Source organism: Meles meles, chromosome 7 (genome assembly GCF_922984935.1).
Source record: "Meles meles chromosome 7, mMelMel3.1 paternal haplotype, whole genome shotgun sequence".
Lineage (NCBI taxonomy): Eukaryota > Metazoa > Chordata > Mammalia > Carnivora > Mustelidae > Meles > Meles meles.
Genome location: NC_060072.1, coordinates 128,186,361 through 128,206,379, shown reverse-complemented (window position 1 = coordinate 128,206,379; position 20,019 = coordinate 128,186,361). Strand labels below are relative to the sequence as shown.

General features: G+C 41.9%; 1 protein-coding gene across 5 annotated transcripts in view; it reads right to left on the bottom strand.

Moving 5' to 3' along the window:
• CACNB2 (calcium voltage-gated channel auxiliary subunit beta 2) overlaps nt 1-20,019 on the bottom strand; it is a 387,082-nt gene that overhangs the window by 244,639 nt on the left and 122,424 nt on the right. Inside the window, exon 1 of one of the 5 annotated variants that reach the window (XM_046011566.1) lies at nt 17,137-17,186. The exons of the other annotated variants lie outside the window; for them this stretch is intronic. Coding sequence (XP_045867522.1) covers nt 17,137-17,184 — 48 coding nt within the window. The 5' untranslated portion in view covers nt 17,185-17,186. Of the gene's footprint in view, nt 1-17,136; nt 17,187-20,019 lie in introns of those variants that run through there. 5 annotated transcript variants of the gene reach the window in all.

The window sequence follows — 20,019 nt, the reverse complement described above, 5'->3', positions numbered from 1 at the left end:
TTACTCAAAAGTTGGGCTTGATGCGACTCCCTGTGACTCCACTTCTCCTCCATGACTGGTTTTCAGCTCCTGCTTCTGGAGCTAAAGGAGTCTGTGAATCCCTCATTTATATTCCTGAGTCAAAGCCCTTTCCCCCTATGAAACTCCTTTTCGCTGCCTGTGGGATGGCGGGGCAGGGCGGGCTCCGTAATTCACACACCCCTGCCCTTTGGCAGTTTCACATAACACAAGGCTACAGGCTGGCAAGTACGTGATTGGCATTTCTAATAAGGTTGCATAATTATTCACGTCTTTATGTTATTGCTTCTATCGATTTCACTCTGTTTCTAGGCGTAATTTATTATGAAACGGAGATCCCTGCTTTATGCCTGGAGTTTGTGACAGTCCCAATCTTTTGTATTACGTGAGGCTGAGAATGATGCACGTACAGTGGTGTTCTGAGTTGTTCGATTAGTTATTATTTAAAATTGCTATAAAATGTATTTTCATACTTTCATGGAAACTTAGGAAGGATTGGCAAAGAATGGAGAAAAGTTGAATCATGAGTTCTTTATTTAAGCTAAACAAAGTTTCAGCATTCTGGTTGCAATTAAGTCGCATAGTTTGAAACCAGAGAAATAGGTTCACATTACTAATAAAAACTGAGGGTGAAGATTTACTCTGAAATTTAAAATCTTGAGCTTAGTTAGGCTACATGATAATTTGGAAGCCATTAGTAAGAACATTTATTGTGTTAGTGTGAGCTTTACAAAAAGTAGAGCCATTATTTAAAATAAACTTTAAAAGCCATTCTTGCATGGGAGAATGGGAATGGACTTTTATTTTCTTCATGGGCCGATTCATTTACAATGAGAATAATTCTCTGTGGATACCCTTCCATCAGATCCTAGAAGCCAGTCTTCAAAAATACATATGGTCTAGGGGTGCCTGGGTGGCTCAGTTGGTTAAGCGTCCAACTCCGATTTTGGCGCAGGTGGTTATCTCACGGGTTGCGAGGTGGAGTCCCAGGTCAGGCTCTGCAGGGGAGTCTGCTTCTCCCTCCGCCTCTTCCCCTCCCCCTCTCCCTGTTCTCTCTCTCTCTGAAATAAATAAACCTTAAAAAGAAAAATGTGACTGCAGTGTCTTGCACCTATTTCTTTGTGAGGAGGCTAACCTCCCCGGTGTCTGAAGAAGTACCAGCACTAACAGGATAATGACGGGAAAGTGAATTCTGATAGTACTCAGCACATCAGTCCTTCTATCAGACCCGCCGGAGGTCTAGCAGTTAACAAGCCTATAGCCTGTAATCTAATCATAGATGAAACTGTAAAACTCCAAATGATTGCCATTTTCTCCAAAGAGTAATGGAGCAGAGTTGTCAGAGAGAAACCCTCAGTGCCTTAGCAACTTTAAAAATTGCCACGGGGAAGTGCACGTGTCATCGAGGATTTAAAAAGGTAAACACAGAATGTCCAATCAACTCAGAAAGAAAGTCACACTGTCATCTCATTTTTCATGGAGCTGCAGTGTGAAAAGAACCCAAATCAGTGTCTTTTAAGAGTATTCTTTAATCTGATTGTGCTGTCAATCACAGTTCAAGAGTCAAGTTCAATGAAATAAAGTGAAATAAGGAAGCATATGGGGGAAAAATGAAAAATGAGAAAAGTAGTTTCCAGCAATGATGGCTTTTCCCTTTGAAGTAGAGATTCATTTCAAAATCTGAAGTGCTCTTTGGTCTGTGGGAATACAAATTCTATTATTTTAAACAGTAATGAGCACGTTATAATTATGGTTCAGAAATGAAAATCTATGAAACTGGTTGTTTCAAGAGGGATTGAGCAAGAGTTTTTAAAAAGAATAAATTTTTAAAACCAGAAGAATTTCACTAAAGCAGAGGTCTGCACTGTATGAAAAAAATACACAGCTTTCTCTTTTAAAATATTTATGACCGCAAAGAAAGAGAAGATGGGACCAGTGGCAGCTCTGATCTCTCCTCCCTCCCAATCAGACAAAAATGAACAGGCAAACTTTGCTGAGAGCCATTAAATAGAAGACTACAAATTCTAGGGTCCGTCTATATTGCTTTATTCAAATTTCAAGGGTACACATTTGTAAACTGGTTCAGGAAACTTCTTGCATGTAATGAAATCACTTCTAAAGGCATTTTCAGGGGAAAAAAAGGTACTGAGGTGCTGATACTTTGAAACAAGTTTATTAAATCTCTTTCTTATCCTTTTCTACTTCAGGTGCTTTCTTTCCCTTCTCTGCTTTTCTGGAACGGAAATTTAGTTCATTAAAATAAGGAGACAAGTCCATTTATTTCAACTAAATTAACCTTGCTGTAAGGAAAGCTGCCAATAGATTTAATGGGTGTGGTCTGTCCATACACCATCGCACATAGTTTATCCTGTTCCTTTCTGTGGCATCCACAATGATTGAACAGTTGGAGGTTAGTTAAGACTGTCAAGGAGTAGAACTTTCTAGAAATATGAAATCCACAGTATATCTTTCATGCTAGACTCTTATCAGAACGGTGTCTGCTCAGACCCATGGTTCCCAGAAGGTCAGTATTTGCTCAAGGAGAAACACGCGGTAGGAATCAGATCTAGCAACAAAAGTTGTACCTTGCAAGGAGTGAAAGAATATATGGTATTTTATTTTAGCTCTTTTATTTTTTTTATTTTATTTATTTATTTGACAGACAGAGATCACAAGTAACAAAGAGACAGACAGAGAGGAGGAAGCAGGCTCCCCGCTGAGCAGAGAGCCCAATGCAGGGTTGGATCCCAGGACCCTGAGATCATGACCTGAGCCGAAGGCAGAGGCTCTAACCTACTGAGCTACACAGGCACCCCTATTTTAGCTCTATTATTGACAGACTCTTCACAGTGTTCCTTAGCTGAATCTATAATAATTGGATATTATTCTTTCCATAGATTGCCAATATTTACAGAACATCTGAATGAAATCTTTACTGTTATTGTTACTTAAATCAACTCAAATATTAAGCCTTTACTTTCATCAAGTTTTTAGCAGTCACTAATTCTACTGGAAAGGCAATTCTGGATTTTTCCTACAAATTCCATCTTCCATAATCCCCATTTATGTAACCAAGGAACATCAGCACTACTCAGCGTAAGGTTAATGCTTTACTCCCTAAACTTTGACCATGGGAGAGCATGGTTCATTTGAAAATTCCTATCATTAGGTTCTACGTTAGTGCAAAGATCATCTGGGGTTTAGGCTGCGCAGGACCTATCCCTCCCCCACCCCCACCCCTTTTTTTTTCTAGAAAAAACCCTTGGTTTTTCCTTTGGGAAATTCTTCTCCTCCACTGTCAGTCAAGTAGTCTTCCCCTGTCCTGGCCTGAAGAAGACCAAGCTGGGCCACTCGGATCCTCTCTCTGAGGAATTTGAACCTTGAGTAACCTGAAACAAGTTGACTTGAGGTGAACTGACTCACCTTAGAAGAAGGACAATGAAAGGCCTAGCCCCAACTCCTGACACCCAGATTCTCACAATTCCTGACATTCCGACCCTGCCTTTCAAATTCCCTTGATTCTCTGAGATCTCCTCAAGCAACAGTGTGCACAAAAAGCACACCGAGAGGTTATTAAAAATTAAATGATGAAGATCCATCCTTGAGAAGCAGATTCTATGGGTCTGGGATCGTTTCCAGGGCTGTGCATTTCTTTTCACAAACATCCTAAAAATTCTCACACTGGTGACCCAAAGAACACATCCAGAAACACTGCCGTAAACAACCAACAAATTCCATGTGCTAAATTGGAAAGAGGTGATTTCTATTGTCTACCAAGAAATTACCTTCCATTATCATACCCACCCTTTATAAAGCTTTGCAAGGTGATGGTTGATAAAGAGGTATGCGCCTTGGGGACAGAGAATAAGAGAGATTTCAGATCCTTGAAGTGGATTTTTTTTAAAGATTTTATTTATTTATTTGACAGACAGATCACAAGTAGGCAGAGAGGCAGGTGGAGAGAGAGGAGGAAGCAGGCTCCCCGCTGAGCAGAAAGCCTGATGCAATGCAATGCGGGGCTTGATCCCAGAACCCTGAGATCATGACCTGAGCTGAAGGCAGAGGCTTAACCCACTGAGCCACCCAGGCGCCCCTCAAGTGGATTTTTTTAACTTCCTCTTCTCCTCCAGTCTGTTCTGTTCTCCTTCGACTACATCTCTTGGGAATTATGAGAGTGTCCCAACAATCTGTGTAGAAAAAAAGGTTCCAATTCCCGCCTTTGATGACTACCATCGTTTCATAGTCTAATATCTGCCCAAAGGAGCAACCTGATTTTCCCAATAATGAGATGACCAGAGAGAAGTCAACGACCCCTGCAGGGAAGCTTCGCAGACTCACTGATACCATCACCCTCCCCATAAGTCCCCTCAAAAGGGTGAGAAACAAGAAGGACAGAAACTCCAAACATACCCAGTGCCTTAGTCACAGCCCAGAGAGAAGCCACTTTGCCCCTTACTCCCTTTATTCTGTGTTGCTGTTTGGCAATCAGAGTGGATTGTATCAATTATTTATCCCTTTGGTGATGGGGAGGAGAACTGTGATACGCTCATCACAAAAGTGCAAAGGGAAAAAACCCAGCCCAGTCAACAACAAATGGAGCCACTTTGGATGATTCAAACAGAAGAGAATTGGCTGTTATCTCAATGTAATACCAAGAAAGAGAACAAACAGGAGTCTGGCTCCATGGGAAGCAGATCTATTCAGCAGAAAGGTCATCTGGCAATAGAAGGCCTGTAAGCCAACAGCACAAAAGGCTGCATCAGAGCGGTGCTACCTGCCTGAGCCCTGACAGGGGCGAGTGGGGAGAAAAGAAGCATCTGAAATCAGGGCCGCTGGTTTAATAGGGGAAAGATGGAACAGCTCTGAATACCCACGGGCCAGGAAAGCCTTTAATTCAAGGCCTGGACAAACTAATCCGGTGGTGTTTTTACACTTGATCTTAGCCAAAAGGCCGAGAGACTATGCCTTAAGATCCTTTAAAATAGGTGTTAAAAACACCACCACCACATTGACACTGTTTTTAAATGAAGTTAGCTTATGGATTTTGGTGAATCTCATTGTTAATTTATTTATTTTTAAGATTGATTTATTTAATTATTTATTTAATTTCGTATTTTTAAAAATTAACATATACTGTATTATTTGCCCCAGGGGTACAGATCTCTGAATCATCAGTTTTAGACAATTCACAGCACTCACCATAGCACATACCTTCCCCAATGTCCATCACCCAGCCACCCTATCCCCACCCCCCTGCCCCCAGCAACCCTCAGTTTCTTTCGTGAGATTAAGAGTCTCTTCTGGTTTGTCTCCCTCCAGATCCTATCTTGTTTCATTTGTTCCTTCCCATCATTTAAATCAAGCTAGGATCTCCTCTGCACTCAGAGCAGGTCCTTGCCATAGGTAAAGAGCTCGTTCTTGTTTTCAGATCCCTGAAAGAAATGGACAGAAAATCATCTAAACAATGAAAAGAGGCCTAAAAAGTAAATAATCACATAGTTTCCAAGTCTAGCAACAGAATTCATCTTCTACTTTATAAATACTGAAGAGATCAAGGAACTTAACTTTGTTTCATCACAAAGCAGTATGTGTGTGTGTGTGTGTGTGTTTGCACACACATATACTCACGCACATAATGAATTTATATACATTTAAAATGCAGATTGCATTTTATAATGATCAGTGGGAACACACAAAAAAATAACAGTTTAACCATATTTGTCCAGCTGTATTTAATTATTCATTCAACAAATATGTCCTGACCATCTGCCACAGGCAAGACCTCCTTGCTGGACAATCAGGATACAATCATGAAAAGGGAACTTAGAGTTCAAAGAGGCACAATTAGAGGAGTAATTATGATAAGGTAGAGTAAGTGCTATTGTGGGAAAAGGGCAAGGACGCCTACCCCAGACTTGGGAACAGACTCTCAAAAGGGAACACTGGGCATTGGGGAAATGAATGGCATTCCATGCCGCTGGGCCTTGAGTGGGACGGAGCTAAGGGCTAAAGCCCAGGAGGCAAATAGCGTTTAATCGGGAAGGGCCTTGTCCATGCTGATCAGACTATACTTACGTTCTCAGAGAATGGGAATCCACTGGGGGTTTTGAGCAAGGAAACAACATGATTGCATTTGAGAAGAACCACAATGGCCATTACGAGGTGCTGAAAAGATTGTTCAAGAATTACAACTACGACAGGGTCTCCCAGTCAGGAGGTTGCTGCAGGAATTTGGGAGGGACTTAACTGGGGCCTTCCTTCACTAGGGTTGAGACAGATGGGACAGAGGAGAGAAGATTCTGGAACCCCTAAGGGACAAGTGACTGAATGTGATGACGAATTGAATCATAGAATAAAGGGAAGGGAAAAGGAATCACTTCTGGCTTGGACAACTGGGAGGATCCCAGGGCCTTCCAAGGTGACCGATGAGGTGGTTGGAGATGCACGCGTTGGTGGGAGAGCGAAAGGAGGTAAGGAGATGAGCAGGACCAGGATGGAGCCAGTGGGGTCCATTTTGCCCAAGCTGTGTTTGCAGTGCCTGAGGACTTCCCAAACATAGGCACCTGGAGGTTGTTCGATGTTTCCATGGGTGTGAAGCTTGGGGGAAAGATCTGAGCTAGGCCTAGAGAGTTAGTCATCCTCAGCATTTACAAAGAATAGTTTTCCTTCCGTTATTTCGGCCATTTCTTTTTCAGTCAACTCTTAATTTTTTTTAGGTTTTCCTTCTTTTAAGTATTTTCCAAATGTATTTTGGTTTTCATCAGCTTCTCTAAGAATTGAATACAGATGTATGACTGCCTGAATGAATACCAACATAAATGAGAAAAGAAAGATATAACATTTGTGTGAGAAGGCACAGGGAGAGCACTACGGAAGCAGGTGCCTGAGTATCACAGACGTGAGGGGGAAGCTGTTTCAGGACAGTAGAATGGGACCGGGGTCAACTCTGACCATCTGACCATCCCAACTGGTGCGTATCCTCGGTGAAAAAGACACACTAGGCCACCATCAGGTAATATCAGTATCCTTTAAGATGATCTACATCCCTCTGCTTACATCTCATATAGTCATTCCTTCTGATTTTCATTTGCTTCGGAAATGGGCCATCAATAAAGTCATGCCAGAGTGCAAACAAATTTAATAAGATCTGACCATCCTTCATGAAACAGGTTCTTAGCACGCAACAGAAGGACTCAACCCTGGCCCACTGCAGACCACATCTACCCATAACAACCAGCTAGACCTTGCCCTTCTTAGTTCAAAATAGTTCTGTGTGTACCTATGCCAATTTCTCAGTTAATGGATTCCTCCATTTGTGGATTGCTTCCACTCAATGTGTTTCAAGTGGAGTGTTTTCTGATGAGCTAAAATGTGTCTTATATATATTAATTCATATTTTATAAGCCTTTCTGGAAGAAGGTGAGGAATCCATTAATTGAAAGGTATCTATCTTATTAAATATGTATTGCAAACATGAAGTATGCTCATTGTCAAATGTCAGATGACATAAGTAAAATCCCACCTGCCCCTCTACAGTCCCACTTCTGTGAGCTCGGGACCCACTGGAGACCTCTTCTTCTGAAGACACCAATATAGATACAAATGCATGCAGAGTAAATGTGATCATACCATATACATTGCTCTACAACTGACTTTTTGTGTAACAAATTTCAGAACATAGACCTCTTTCCAGGTCAGTCTGCATAAAACCTAGTTTTTTCTCTTTAATGTCTGCTTGGTGTTCTCTGCTATAGGTGGTAGACCATTTGTTGTGTCTTATTGTTGGATATTCCAGTTAGCTAACATATTTTAATGTTCCATAAACTCACGTATCTCCACCAGTAAGCCAGGCCTTCCTGAAGGCAGGAATTAAGGAGTTCAGTTCCTCTCCATACTTTGAACTCTCAGGATAGCCGTGGGCAAGCAGCAGGTCCTGAGTAATCTCTTCACGAATGAACAGGTGGATGGCGTTAGCTAGAGCTCTCAGTAACCAACTCAACTTCACAAAAGCTTTCTTTAAAGCAATGACTTCAGGGGCACCGGGGTGGCGCAGTGGGTTGAGCCTCTGCCTTCGGTTCAGGTCATGATCTCGGCATACTGGGATGGAGCCCCGCATTGGGCTCTCTGCTCGGTGGGGATCTTGCTTCCCTCTCTGCCTGCCTCTCTGCCTACTTGTGATCTCTCTGTCAAATAAATAAATAAAATCTTTAAAGCAAAAAAACAAAACAAAACAAACAAACAAAAAAAACCAATGACTTCATCCTTCCGAAAGTGATGGCTCTTTTTCAGCAGCTTTCTTACCACAAGAGAAGTGGTGCTCAGAGGCAGAGGGAGGTAGGAATTACAATAGCTAAAAAAGTTCAGACTTAATTAAGCACTTACTATGTGCCAAGTCTTTGCATAGTTTAACACATGCAATGTTCACAGCAAGCCAATGAATAAGATTCTACTGTTATTCTTCATTTAACAGAAAGGGAAATTGAGGCACTGAGTGATGGACTAACTTGCCCAAGGGTCTACAAAGTACAAATTTTGGATATGAAATTGCCTCTTAAGATGCCTGGGTGGCCCAGTCGGTTAAGTGTCTGACTCTCGATTTCAGCTCAGGTCATGATCTCGGGATTGTGAGCTGGAGCCCCATGTCGGGCTCTGCACTGGGCAAGGAATTTGCTTAAGATTCTCTCTCTCCCTTGGGGTGCTTGGGTGGCTCAGTGTGTTAAAGTCTCTACCTTCTTCAGGTCATGATCCCAGGGTCCTGGGGTTGAGCCCTATATCAGGCTCTCTGCTCAGCAGGGAGCCTGCTTTCTCCTCTCTCTCTGCCTGCTTCTCTGCCTACTTGAGATCTCTGTCTGTCAAATAAATAAATAAAGTCTTAAAAAAAAAAAGATTCTCTCTCTCTCCCTCTCCCCCCATCCCTCTCTTTCCCCTTTCTAAAAAAATGATAGTAATAAAAATAATTTGCCTTTCCACACACCATGTCCATTGTGTCATTATCTGCAGTGGCCAGGATATCAAAAGTATGCATAAGTTTCCATCATTAGAGGACTGGATAAAGAAGACGTCACACACACACACACACACACTCTCTCACACAATAGAATAAAGAAGAAGTGAGATGCACACACACAGTGGAACATCATTCAGCCATGAGAAAGAAAGAAGTCCTGCCATTTGTGAGAACACGGATGGAGCTTGAGAGCACTAGAGTAAGTGAAAAAGCCAGGCAAAAGACATATTACATGGTATCACTTAGATGTGGGGAAAAAAAAAATCCAAGTCATCAAGACAGAACGTAGAAAAGTGGTTGGCAGGAGTTGGGGAGTAGGGAAAATAGAAAGAGGCTGGTAATAAGACACAAACCTGTAGCCATAAGATAAATAAGGTCTGGGTAAATAAATAAGCCCCTTGTCGGGTTCCCTGCTCAGCAGGGCGCCTGCTTCCTCCTGTCTCTCTCTGCCTGCCTCTCTGCCTACTTGTGATCTGTCAAATAAATAAATAAAATCTTAAAAAAGAAAAAAAGATAAATAAGGTCCAAGGATCTAATGTGGTGACTACAGTTGATAACCATGTATTGTGTAACTGAAATGTGCTAAGATACATTTCAAAAATTTCACATTTCATAAATGTGCTAAGTGGAACTTAAAAGTGTGCTTTCTCACACACACACAGATACACATAAGATATATGTGTGAGGTGAGGGACATGTCAAATAACAGATGGGAGGAACCTTTTCGCAATGTATATGTATATCAAATCATCATGATACACACTTTAAATATCTTACAATTTTATTTGTCATTTAAACCTCAATAGAGCTGAAAAAAATATGATCCTCTTAAAATTAACAAAACCAAACTGTCCCTCCAATGGGAAGGGAAAGCAGTGAGTGACAACCAGAACTGTGCGAAGAAGGCTTTAAAGCCACTGGAGATCCCATGCCTCTGACAATTCATCAACAAGCTCATTCCACACCCGGAAGATGCAAACTGCTAAATTCATCTTCTCCTCGTGCTCCTTAACATTTACAGGCATGTTCTTTCATCTTGTTTTCTATTAACAAGTTGTCCTTGGGCACCTGGGTGGCTCAGTCAGTTAAGCACCTGACTCTTGGTTTTGGTGCAGGTCATGATCATGGGGTTGTGAGATCAGCCAGGTTCCAGGCTCACAGCACAGTCTGCTTGAGATTCTCTCCCCCTCTCTCTGACCTGCTCCCTGCTCCCGCTCTCCCTCTTAAAAAAAAAAAAAAAAAAAAAAAAAAAGGCCTCATGCTCTGAAGCTTACAACTAAAGCAAAACTTAGAGCTCTAAAAAAATTAAATCATCAAGTAGTATTTTTATTGTGAAATTCTTTATACATTTGTGGTTGCCATTTCTGAAGCTAGGATCTACTCCTTGGATGCTAACATATGTCTTCTGAAGGATGTTTTCACCCATCCCACAGAGATGAGCGTTAGTTAAAAAAAAATTGTTTTTTAAGATTAATGGCACCTTAAAAATTTAAAGGGTCAAATTAAAGATTTTAATATGGCCCAAATTAAAAGCCATTAAAAACATGCAGTCCCAAACCTGAAAATTCAGCCATCTCTTGAGATTAAGAATAGGCTAGGCAAAATATATATAAATTTGACTTTAAAAGACACACAGGTTTTAAACACCAAATATTATTCCTCAAGAACATCTTAAATAAGACAGGGATATCTGGCTGGCACACAGTCAGTTAAGCGGCCGACTCTGGATTTCAACTCAGGTTGTGATGTCAGGGTCGTGACATTGACCCCCAAGTCAGGCCCCCCGCTAAGCGCGGAGTCTGTTTAAGATTCCCTCTCCCTCTTCCCCTCTCCACATTGCCTTCTCTTTCTCTCTCTAAAATAAATAAACAAATCTTAAAAAAAAAAATCTTAAGACATAGATGGAAAAGCTCCAAGTGATTTAATGTATATTAGTATATATATACACATATATATACACACACACACACACATACACGTACATATGTACATATATACACATATACATTACTATGCTTATGAATCTTTTATCTGCGAAGGGATAGAACTGATGCCACCAAAAATTCTTTAAAAAGTCATTTTCCATGAAAAATATATTTTTCCAACATATATATAACAAGTGCGTAGCTTGAACTTACTCTAACTAGTTAGGACAACTGCTAGTTAGGATAATCGGACAAAGCATAAATTGCAAGAGAAAACTCTAAGTCAAAACGGTACATTCCCTACAATGCTACTACCAATAAATCTCATTAATAGGCACTTTAGCATTTCTTCACCTTCAATGATAATTGATTTTCTTACTCAGAAGCACCCAAAATTTTAGCATTAATTGAATTTAATTTTAATCCCATTACTGAAATTTAGAAATACATCCCAAACAAGATGTACAAAACATCGTGTATGGGTAAGAATACATTTTACTTTAAATCTCAGGTCAGGATTCTGGGGCCTGTGGCCATAGTTATTCCTCATTTGATGTTCCTTGATCCAGATAATGATGAGATTATTGCTTGCTTTGCCTTAAAGGTTGCTTTAACATCAAATGAAATAATGGGCATAAAAGTATTTTGTAAACTCTATAAAAGGGCATATGATTGTGCATTGAATAACAATAACAACAAGAATTTATCTAGAGGGGCGCCTGGGTGGCTCAGGATAAAGCCTCTGCCTTCGGCTCAGGTCATGATCTCAGGGTTCTGGGATCAAGCCCCGCATCGGGCTCTCTGCTCTGTGGACAGCCTGCTTCCTCCTCTCGATCTCTGCCTGCCTCTCTGCCTACTTGTGATCTCTGTCTGTCAAATAAATAAAATCTTTAAAAAAATAAATAAATAAAATAAAAAATCTATTAAAAAAAAAGAATTTATCTAGAGTCCTGAATTGCTCATAAATTACAGAATACTGTTGACTCCTGAACAACAAGGGGTTGGGATGCTGACTGGCCCCCTGCCCTGCCCCGGCCCCCCGCCCAGCCACATAGTTGAAAATTCGTGTATAACTTTTGACTCCCCCAAAACTTAACTACTAATAGCCTTCTGTTGACCAGAACCCTTTGATAACATCAGCGATTAGCACATATTTTGTATGCTAGAGGTTTTATATACTGCATACTAACCATAAAGTAAGCTAAAGAAAAGAAAATGTTATTGAGAAAGTAGTAAGAAAACATATTTACAGTATTTTACTGTATTTATTGAAAAACACCCTCTATTTATCGAAAGTGGACCCACTCAGTTCAAGCCAGTGTTGTTCAGGGGTCAACTATTTATACAAAAGTAACACCATTTGGCAATCTCACTGCATTTACGTGCTCCAAAAGTTCAGGAGTGGTCATATACCAAGGACAGAGTACTCTTAGAAGAGACTGGTAATAGACTAGGTCATTCTCCACCATCTAACCCATTTGTCAAAGCTTTTCAAGACTTTGAGTAACAACACAGGCTTAAAATCCAGTTCAGAGCAGTTTCCCACCATGTCTCCCCTACCGTCCCCTACCACTCTCGCACTGTGGTCACTGTCTCATGATCTCACTTCACAGTGGCTCCAGTTTAAGAAAAAGAACTGTTTATCAGCAATATGCCAGATGCTGATGACCCTTTCACCTCTCAACATAACCCTGCAAGCTCTTCCTACTTTCCCAATTATATAGATCAGAGAAGCGGGGGTCAGAGAGAAAAGAACCCCACACTATCTCAAAGTAAATAAGTGAGACCATCAAGAATCATACCCAGGTTAGCCTGAATCCACATTCTAATGATGTCTATATAATACCCCTTTGTCTCTGATCCTTTTATTATGATAATTATCGGTTGCATTTCTTCTTCCTGGTCCTTTTTTGGTTTTGTTTTGTTTTACGATTTTCTTAAAAAAGTAATCTCTACATGCAACATGGAGCTCAAACCCACAACTCTAAGATCAAAAGTCGCACACTCCACTGACGGAGCTAGCCACGTGTCCCGGTGTTTGTTCTTTCCAGAACAAAAAAAGTCTCAAAAAACAAATGCCTTAATAGAAAAAGAGACAAGGACTTGAACAAATACCTCACGAAAGAGACTGTCCACATAGTCAATAAATACCTGAGAGGGTGCTTGATTTCCTTAGTCATCAGAGAAATGCCAGCTAACACATCGTGGGTGTACTTGTCCACATTCACCAGGCAGAGCAAAATGCAAGAGATGACGGCAAGCATCGGTGGGGTGCACCTGCTGACAATGTCCACTGACTGAGCCAGTCTGGGAAGTGGTTTTCCACCACCACTTCAAGCGGAATACAGACATACCCCACAGCTCGGCAATTTCATCCCTAGTTTCATATTCCACAGAAATGCACATGTAAACACCCACAAAATGGCAGGTCACAAATGACTCCAGAGGCAGTAGCCACAACAGCCCCAACCTGGAAACGCCCCAAATGCCTGTCAACCGTCCGATGGAAACCTATACTGTGATGGGACCCTATACAGCAGTGAGAACGGACCGGGTATAAGCCACAACGTGTAGCCACACGGATTCATCTTGCAAGCCGAACAAAAAAACCCATATATTGTATAAGTCCCTTTGCATACAGTTCAGAAACAGGAACGACGAACCCGTGATGTGAGAAGCCAGAGGAGTGGGTACCCTGGATGCAGGGGGAGGTGACCAGTGAGTGAAAGACCGGATGAGGATCCTGACATTGTTTGGTTTCTTGGTTTCAGCATTGGTGACGTGGGCTTGTTTACCCTGTGATTTTTTTTTAAAGATTTTATTTATTTATTTGAGAGAGAGAGAGAGAATAAGAGAGAAAGAGAGCATGAGAGGGAACAGGTCAGAGGGAGAAGCAGACTCCCTGCCAAGCCCAATATGGGACTTGATCCCGGGACTCCAGGATCATGACGTGAGCTGAAGGCAGTTGTTTAACCAACTGAGTCACCCAGGAGCCCTACCCTGTGAATTTTTGTCACTGTTGATACTTATGGGGCACTGGGTGGCTCAGTCGGTCTGTTAAGCGTCTGACTCTTGATTTCAGCACGGGTCATGACCTCAGGGTTGTGAGAATGAGCCATGGGTAGGGCTCAGCAGTCTGCTTGAGATTCTCTCTCTCTGCCCCTTCCCCTGTGCTCTCCCTATTGCTCTCTCTCTCTCAAAATAGATAAATAAATCTTAAAAAACAAAAACAAAAAACAAGATGGGCACATGATTTTTGCGCTTCTCTGGGGGGACGCTTATACTTCAACAGCAAGTTTACTGAAAAGAGTTCCTATCAATCTCTGTTCCCCAAGGAATGCAAGTGTCAGTGTTCTAGAAGTGCCGCGCAGGGGTGCGCCCGGGGCTTACTATGCTTATAAAGCCTTTTAAGCTTAAGAGTATTTATTCAGCTGATAGGTTTTCATGTCATTCAATATGATAAAAATAGCAAGACAGTTTAGATAAAAATAGGAACTTCTTCTGACACACGAAGCAGGGTTCGAGAAGAATGATCACTAGGTGTAAACCAAACAATGGAGGTTAGATCTTGCATTCAAAGAAGAATGCCAAAGACAGAGGCTTATGCACGGGGCCTTACAGAAAAGGAAAAGGGCCACAGCCCATAGGGGAGGTGCCGCTCACAGAATATTTTTGAATATGGAGGCAGCATTATGCAAATTAGGGGAGGGACTCTAATCAAGGGGACAGCTGTGGAAGATGAAAACCTAGAAATGAGGAACTATGGCATATGTACATAACTTTATTCAAAAACCCACATAACTTTCATACTCTTCCTGAGACAATGTTGGAGTAGGAGGAATCCTTAAGAAAGCTGTCATATTAAAAAATAGATTAGAAGAACTAGGGGAGGACTCACACACACACACACACACACACATCAACTGATTTGTATGTTAGAACTCATATACATATATTTTTATTTATACGCACTTAAAGTTCCCAAGTCTCAGTTGGAATTCAGTACTGGCATGGTCCAGGTCATCACCCTCTGAAATGAGCCATGACTGGAGAAAGGACACCAGGACATAATGGACATTTAATGGACAAGGCTTCGATCACTGGTACCATACACAGGTTTGGGCTGCCCTTTGCCCTGCTGTCTCCCCGATTATTCAGCGAGCAGCTTCTAGACTCCACAGGACATCTGCTTTATAGGCCCATTAGGGATCTCACAGGAGGATATTTTCCTCCAAGGAAATGAAGTATGTTCAGATTGTACAGGCCTATAGTACTGGGCTGGCTACCTCTGAAGAAAATTGCAGTCCATACACGAATCCGCCACAGCGAAGAGGCTAAAACAGCAGCAGGTGGGTGATACGTTAGAGTTCCCAAGAGATAAATGTTCTAAAATAAAAGGAAAATTTATTTCTAGCGACCAAGGTGTAAATTTATTTTACCTTTAAAATATAGTTGTGCTGTATGTTTTGTGGTCCCTTAACCAAAATGCATGGGGGATGAAAAAGGTTTGAGAATGAGCAAATGAGTCAAATCTCCTAAACTAAAAGTTAACACTCCAAAAAACACAGAGGGTGCTGTCTCTTCCATTTATTTACATGTTCAAGGTCAGGAAAAGGGCAAAACCAAGTAGGGTAAAGATTATTACCTTGAGGCCTTATTTCATAATTCTTCTGTTGGAAACCACATTACCGCAGATTTCTTCTAATTCGTTAGATGAGCAAACAGAAATCCGTACAGCTATGGAACTGTCGGCCTTCATTACTCTATAAACATATGGGTTTTTAATTCCAAATTCCTTTTAGTTTAAGATGTTCTCTATGTGGGTAATTTTATACTTTGAAAACTTTCTAACACTTTCCCCCCAATTCCTGTTAAGAAGCAATTAATTTTTCTATTGAAAAAAAAAAAAAGAGAAGCTGCATCTCTTTCTGCAGATGTCGTCTTTCAAAATCTTTGCTGGCTACCTCACTACTCCATCTCCTCCTTACATGTCAACTGTTGCATTCGAAAGGAAAACGGCACCGTATACATAATAATCACAAAACTCTTCAAATGACAGGGGCTTCTTAGGCTCTTAGCTATTTAATAACATTGAACATTACCTTCAAGATCGGATGGGAATGTCGATATCCCTTCCCCTCCCTCCAACTCCCAGTCCTCAACTTTATTATTGAGATCATATCCGATTTTGACCTTGTTTGTCCTGGAAGCGGCATGTATATCTTTCCAATTTTCCAAGGTCACGGCTTTCTTTACATTATACCCTTAAAGCACCGATTAGCTCCCTTTGTAGAGTTTCCGGGTGTTTTGCAGCCAGGAATCTCAAACCGGCTTCAGCACCGCAATTTGACCAGCCTGCGTAAACCTCTCGTTCTCGTTCGCATCAGCCCCGGAAAATGAAGCAGCCGTTTGCAAAAGGAGCCGGAAAATAAAGCCAGCGCTTCCTCGGGAGCTTGTTGGCTAGCGAGCGGTGCAGCCCAGCAGATGCCAATTAGCATCCGATCATTTTAAGTAGTGATACTTCAGCGTGTGTGCAAGCCTTCCTTGCAGAATTTAATAATACTCAGACAGCCATTTTGCAAACCACGGCAGGTCCGTGAAATAAGGCTTATTTCAGCGAAGCAGTCAGAGGATGATAAAGCTGCTGTCAGTGCTGGCGTGACTGCAACAGCTGTGTCATCCATCAAGCGATTATCATCTACTCTTTCTCCAGAGCCGTTCGAAATAGGATTTAGCAGTAGCCTCCGTGCCTAGCTTGAATATCACCAGCTCCATGGCATTTCCCTCTGAAAGAGATTCTTTTCCTGCCACAATTCAAACAGGAAAACAGGACTCCTTTAGGTGAAAGAGAGTATCAACTGGTCTGAACTGATAAGAGATCTCCGAGACAATGGTCTTGTCAAACAACTCCCCCCCCCAACCCCGTGCAAGTTATTTCCAATGTTATCAAAGTCACAGCACTAGAGATCTATTTAAAAAAAAAAAAAATCTCCGGAAAAAATCTCAGCATCTCCTCTACCTCAGGTGCCTCGAAAACTCGTAGGACAAATGACTGATTCTCTGGCTGATCTTCAGCATAGGGATGACAAACGTCTGAAAGAGGCAACATGCACCAGACAGCCACGAATCGTATTTTCAGCCCCTCGCTGCGAGTCTACAAGCATAGAAACTTACAGAGAAACTTACATAGGACACCCGCACTCGCCGACGATGCACCAGCCCACAGCACTGCATGAAGAGCCGTACAGAACGCAGTCAGCGTGTGGCTTCACCCAGCTGCACTGTGCCTTCTCGTCTCATCAGAGCCACTGTCCATTGCTCCCCACCTTGCACTCCCAGGTAAGAGGCATGGGCACATCGGCACTTAGCTTCTGCCTCCTAGGTAGTTTCTAAAAAAAACACCACCAGCTCCTGCCAGCATGCCAAAACTTTGTTTTCCCTGTTTTTATTTTTTTTTCCCCCTTTTCCGGGTAATTTGAGATCTTCTTCAGGGAAGTTGTCTACGGACCAGAGATCTACCGAGAGCAGAATTTATTTTCCTGAGAGAACTAGCACAGGCATACAGTGGTGACTGTCCAGATCAGGAGAGTTTCCTGGCCACATTTTTACAGTAGCCACTCTCCACTCGGGAGATGGGCAAACATCAGAGAATCTCGCCTTTCAGGAGCCTGCAGTATCCTGCTTTTTACAAGAGGAGGCCTACTCCTGATGCTGTTGATGTCCCTGCTTCTGAGCACAACCCCCCCACCCCACCCCCGCCCGCCACGGCTCTACCATTACCTCCTCCCTCACAAGGCTTCAGACCAGCGACAGCATCCTTGCTGCGTGCTTCCCTGTTACCTCTGTCACGCTTGGGGCATATCTGATCTGCAGTTTCTCCCTCTTCCCTTGATCCTGAAAGATCCTAGGGTCTAGACTTTAATTCACTCTGGATTCCTGGGACTACAGAACCGCCCTCCGAACTGCCAGACGCTGTGTCTCGCAGTGCGCGTCTCTCGTGGATTGTCAGGAGAGATCTCCGGAGTGGTCTCGGGACCACTCGCCCGCCGCAGCAAAGCAGGTCCGCTCCTCCCGTTCGCTCCCCGACAAGTGTTCATTTCCAACGTGAAAAGCACATTAACTCAACAGAACCCCAGTGAGCAAATCTGATCAGAGTCAGGTAGGATTAATTAGATAATATAATTAATTAGAGGATGTTTCACCTATAATTTAGATACGAGAAACTAGATGAGGCTGCCTTCCGAGCACAAGTTTGCAAATGAAGGGTCCTTGCAAGCTATAATTTGCATCCTTCTCTACAGACAGGGGCTCCCAGAGGCTGAGCTGATCATCACATTCTTCCTAAAAGGCTTTTGTGCCTGTCACACCTGAAAAGACGAATTATTAATAGGTATTTGGGGATAAAACTATTAATTTGTCTGGTATTCCCCCATTCTAGTGAGCAGGGATTCATATAGCCTTTTAGTGTGCCACAGCTGTTGATCCAAATGTGTTCCCATGTCCCAGCCACTCCACATACTGTCGCCACTTGAGAAGGAGGTTAACTATTTCACGTCACAGACGAAGGTCACTCGCCATCATGCCCATTAGGCCCCTAGAAAGTGCAAGCCTATGAGAAGGTCAACACTGCACCAAGATTTCCTTAAAACCTATGATTTACAGTAACAAATCTCTGTTATTTTTAATAGTCCAGGAGGCTATTAGAGATTAAAGAAACCAAACAAACCCTGCTTTAGGTCAATGTTCGCATTTCGCTAAAAAAATAAGGTGCCACACGGTCAGTATTTTGTCTATAAGTAACACAGGCAATAGTGTTACTACACCTCGTGATTTATGCCCTTGAAACAGTCTGTGAAAATTCTATGGCTTTATCATATACCAATTAACTCTCCATGTATTCGAAGGCCCCAAACGGAAATAAAAGAATAAATTGTAGATAATAAGGTTACCTTTGTGATTGCATCAGAAACCTAGAATAAAACAAAATTTCTAAATTGCATTGCAAATCTGCTCGTGAAGGAAAAACTGGGAAAAGAAGCCTCAGTGCCTCCTGGACCGTCCGAGATATCTCCAGTAGGTAGGATAGTAATTCGATTTTCTGAGGAAACTTTAGTGAGAAGTATAAGTAAGTGATATAAGAGAACATGTAATTCAAATGTAGGCTTTTTCTTGAAGGCCCTTAGTCAGTCTCATCCAGGACACATTTGCTAGAATAACTGAATAAAAATGAAGCGTTAAAATTAACTCAAAGAATAAGATGAAAATGTTGGGAGATATGATGTCTTCTATCATTCTGAATTAGATTTGGAATTCACTTAACTTTTTATTAACTCTGATATTATTATGCACAAAAGGAGAGAGATCTCCGTTCGTTAGAGATCCCCGCCCCCCTCCCGCCATTCAAGAATCTATGAAAGGATGCCTAGCACCAATTTGATTCAGCAAACATTTATCAAGCCCCTTCTATTGGCTTGACACGATGTTAGGGGCTCGAAATACGAAATGAATAAAATATAGCCTATCTCTATCTATCTCTATCTCTAGGGACTATATCTCTATCTCTAGGGACTTATAACAAAACAGAGGAGAGAGAAAATGGAGGTTGAGTTCTATGGGGGTACCAGTGATGCAACTCCTACCTATCCTGGAAGGAGTGCTAAAGGCTTCGTGAACGTGGGAGCTTGGGCTAGTCTTCTCAGAATGGGTAGGTAGAATTGCACCCAGTGGAAAGTTGGGGCAGAAAGCATTCTAGGCAATGGGACAGCAGATGCAAAAGCATAGAAAATTATATGCAGAACATATACACAATACATTCTATTTGTATAGAATGTAAAGAAAACATAAATAGATTAAATATTTGTGATCTATTCCGAGAACCCAAAGTCCCTCAAACTAAACTGCATTCTCCCCCAAATCCAGGCCTCGCTCATCTATACCCTTGGCATTTAGTGCAGTGATGGACACGTAGTAGGTGTGACAAAGATTCACTTCCCTCATTAAGCCGTTCCCTCATTATCCCTTCTTTACTTCATTAAGAATGGCAGAGATGGACCTGTGGCTGCGGGGTTA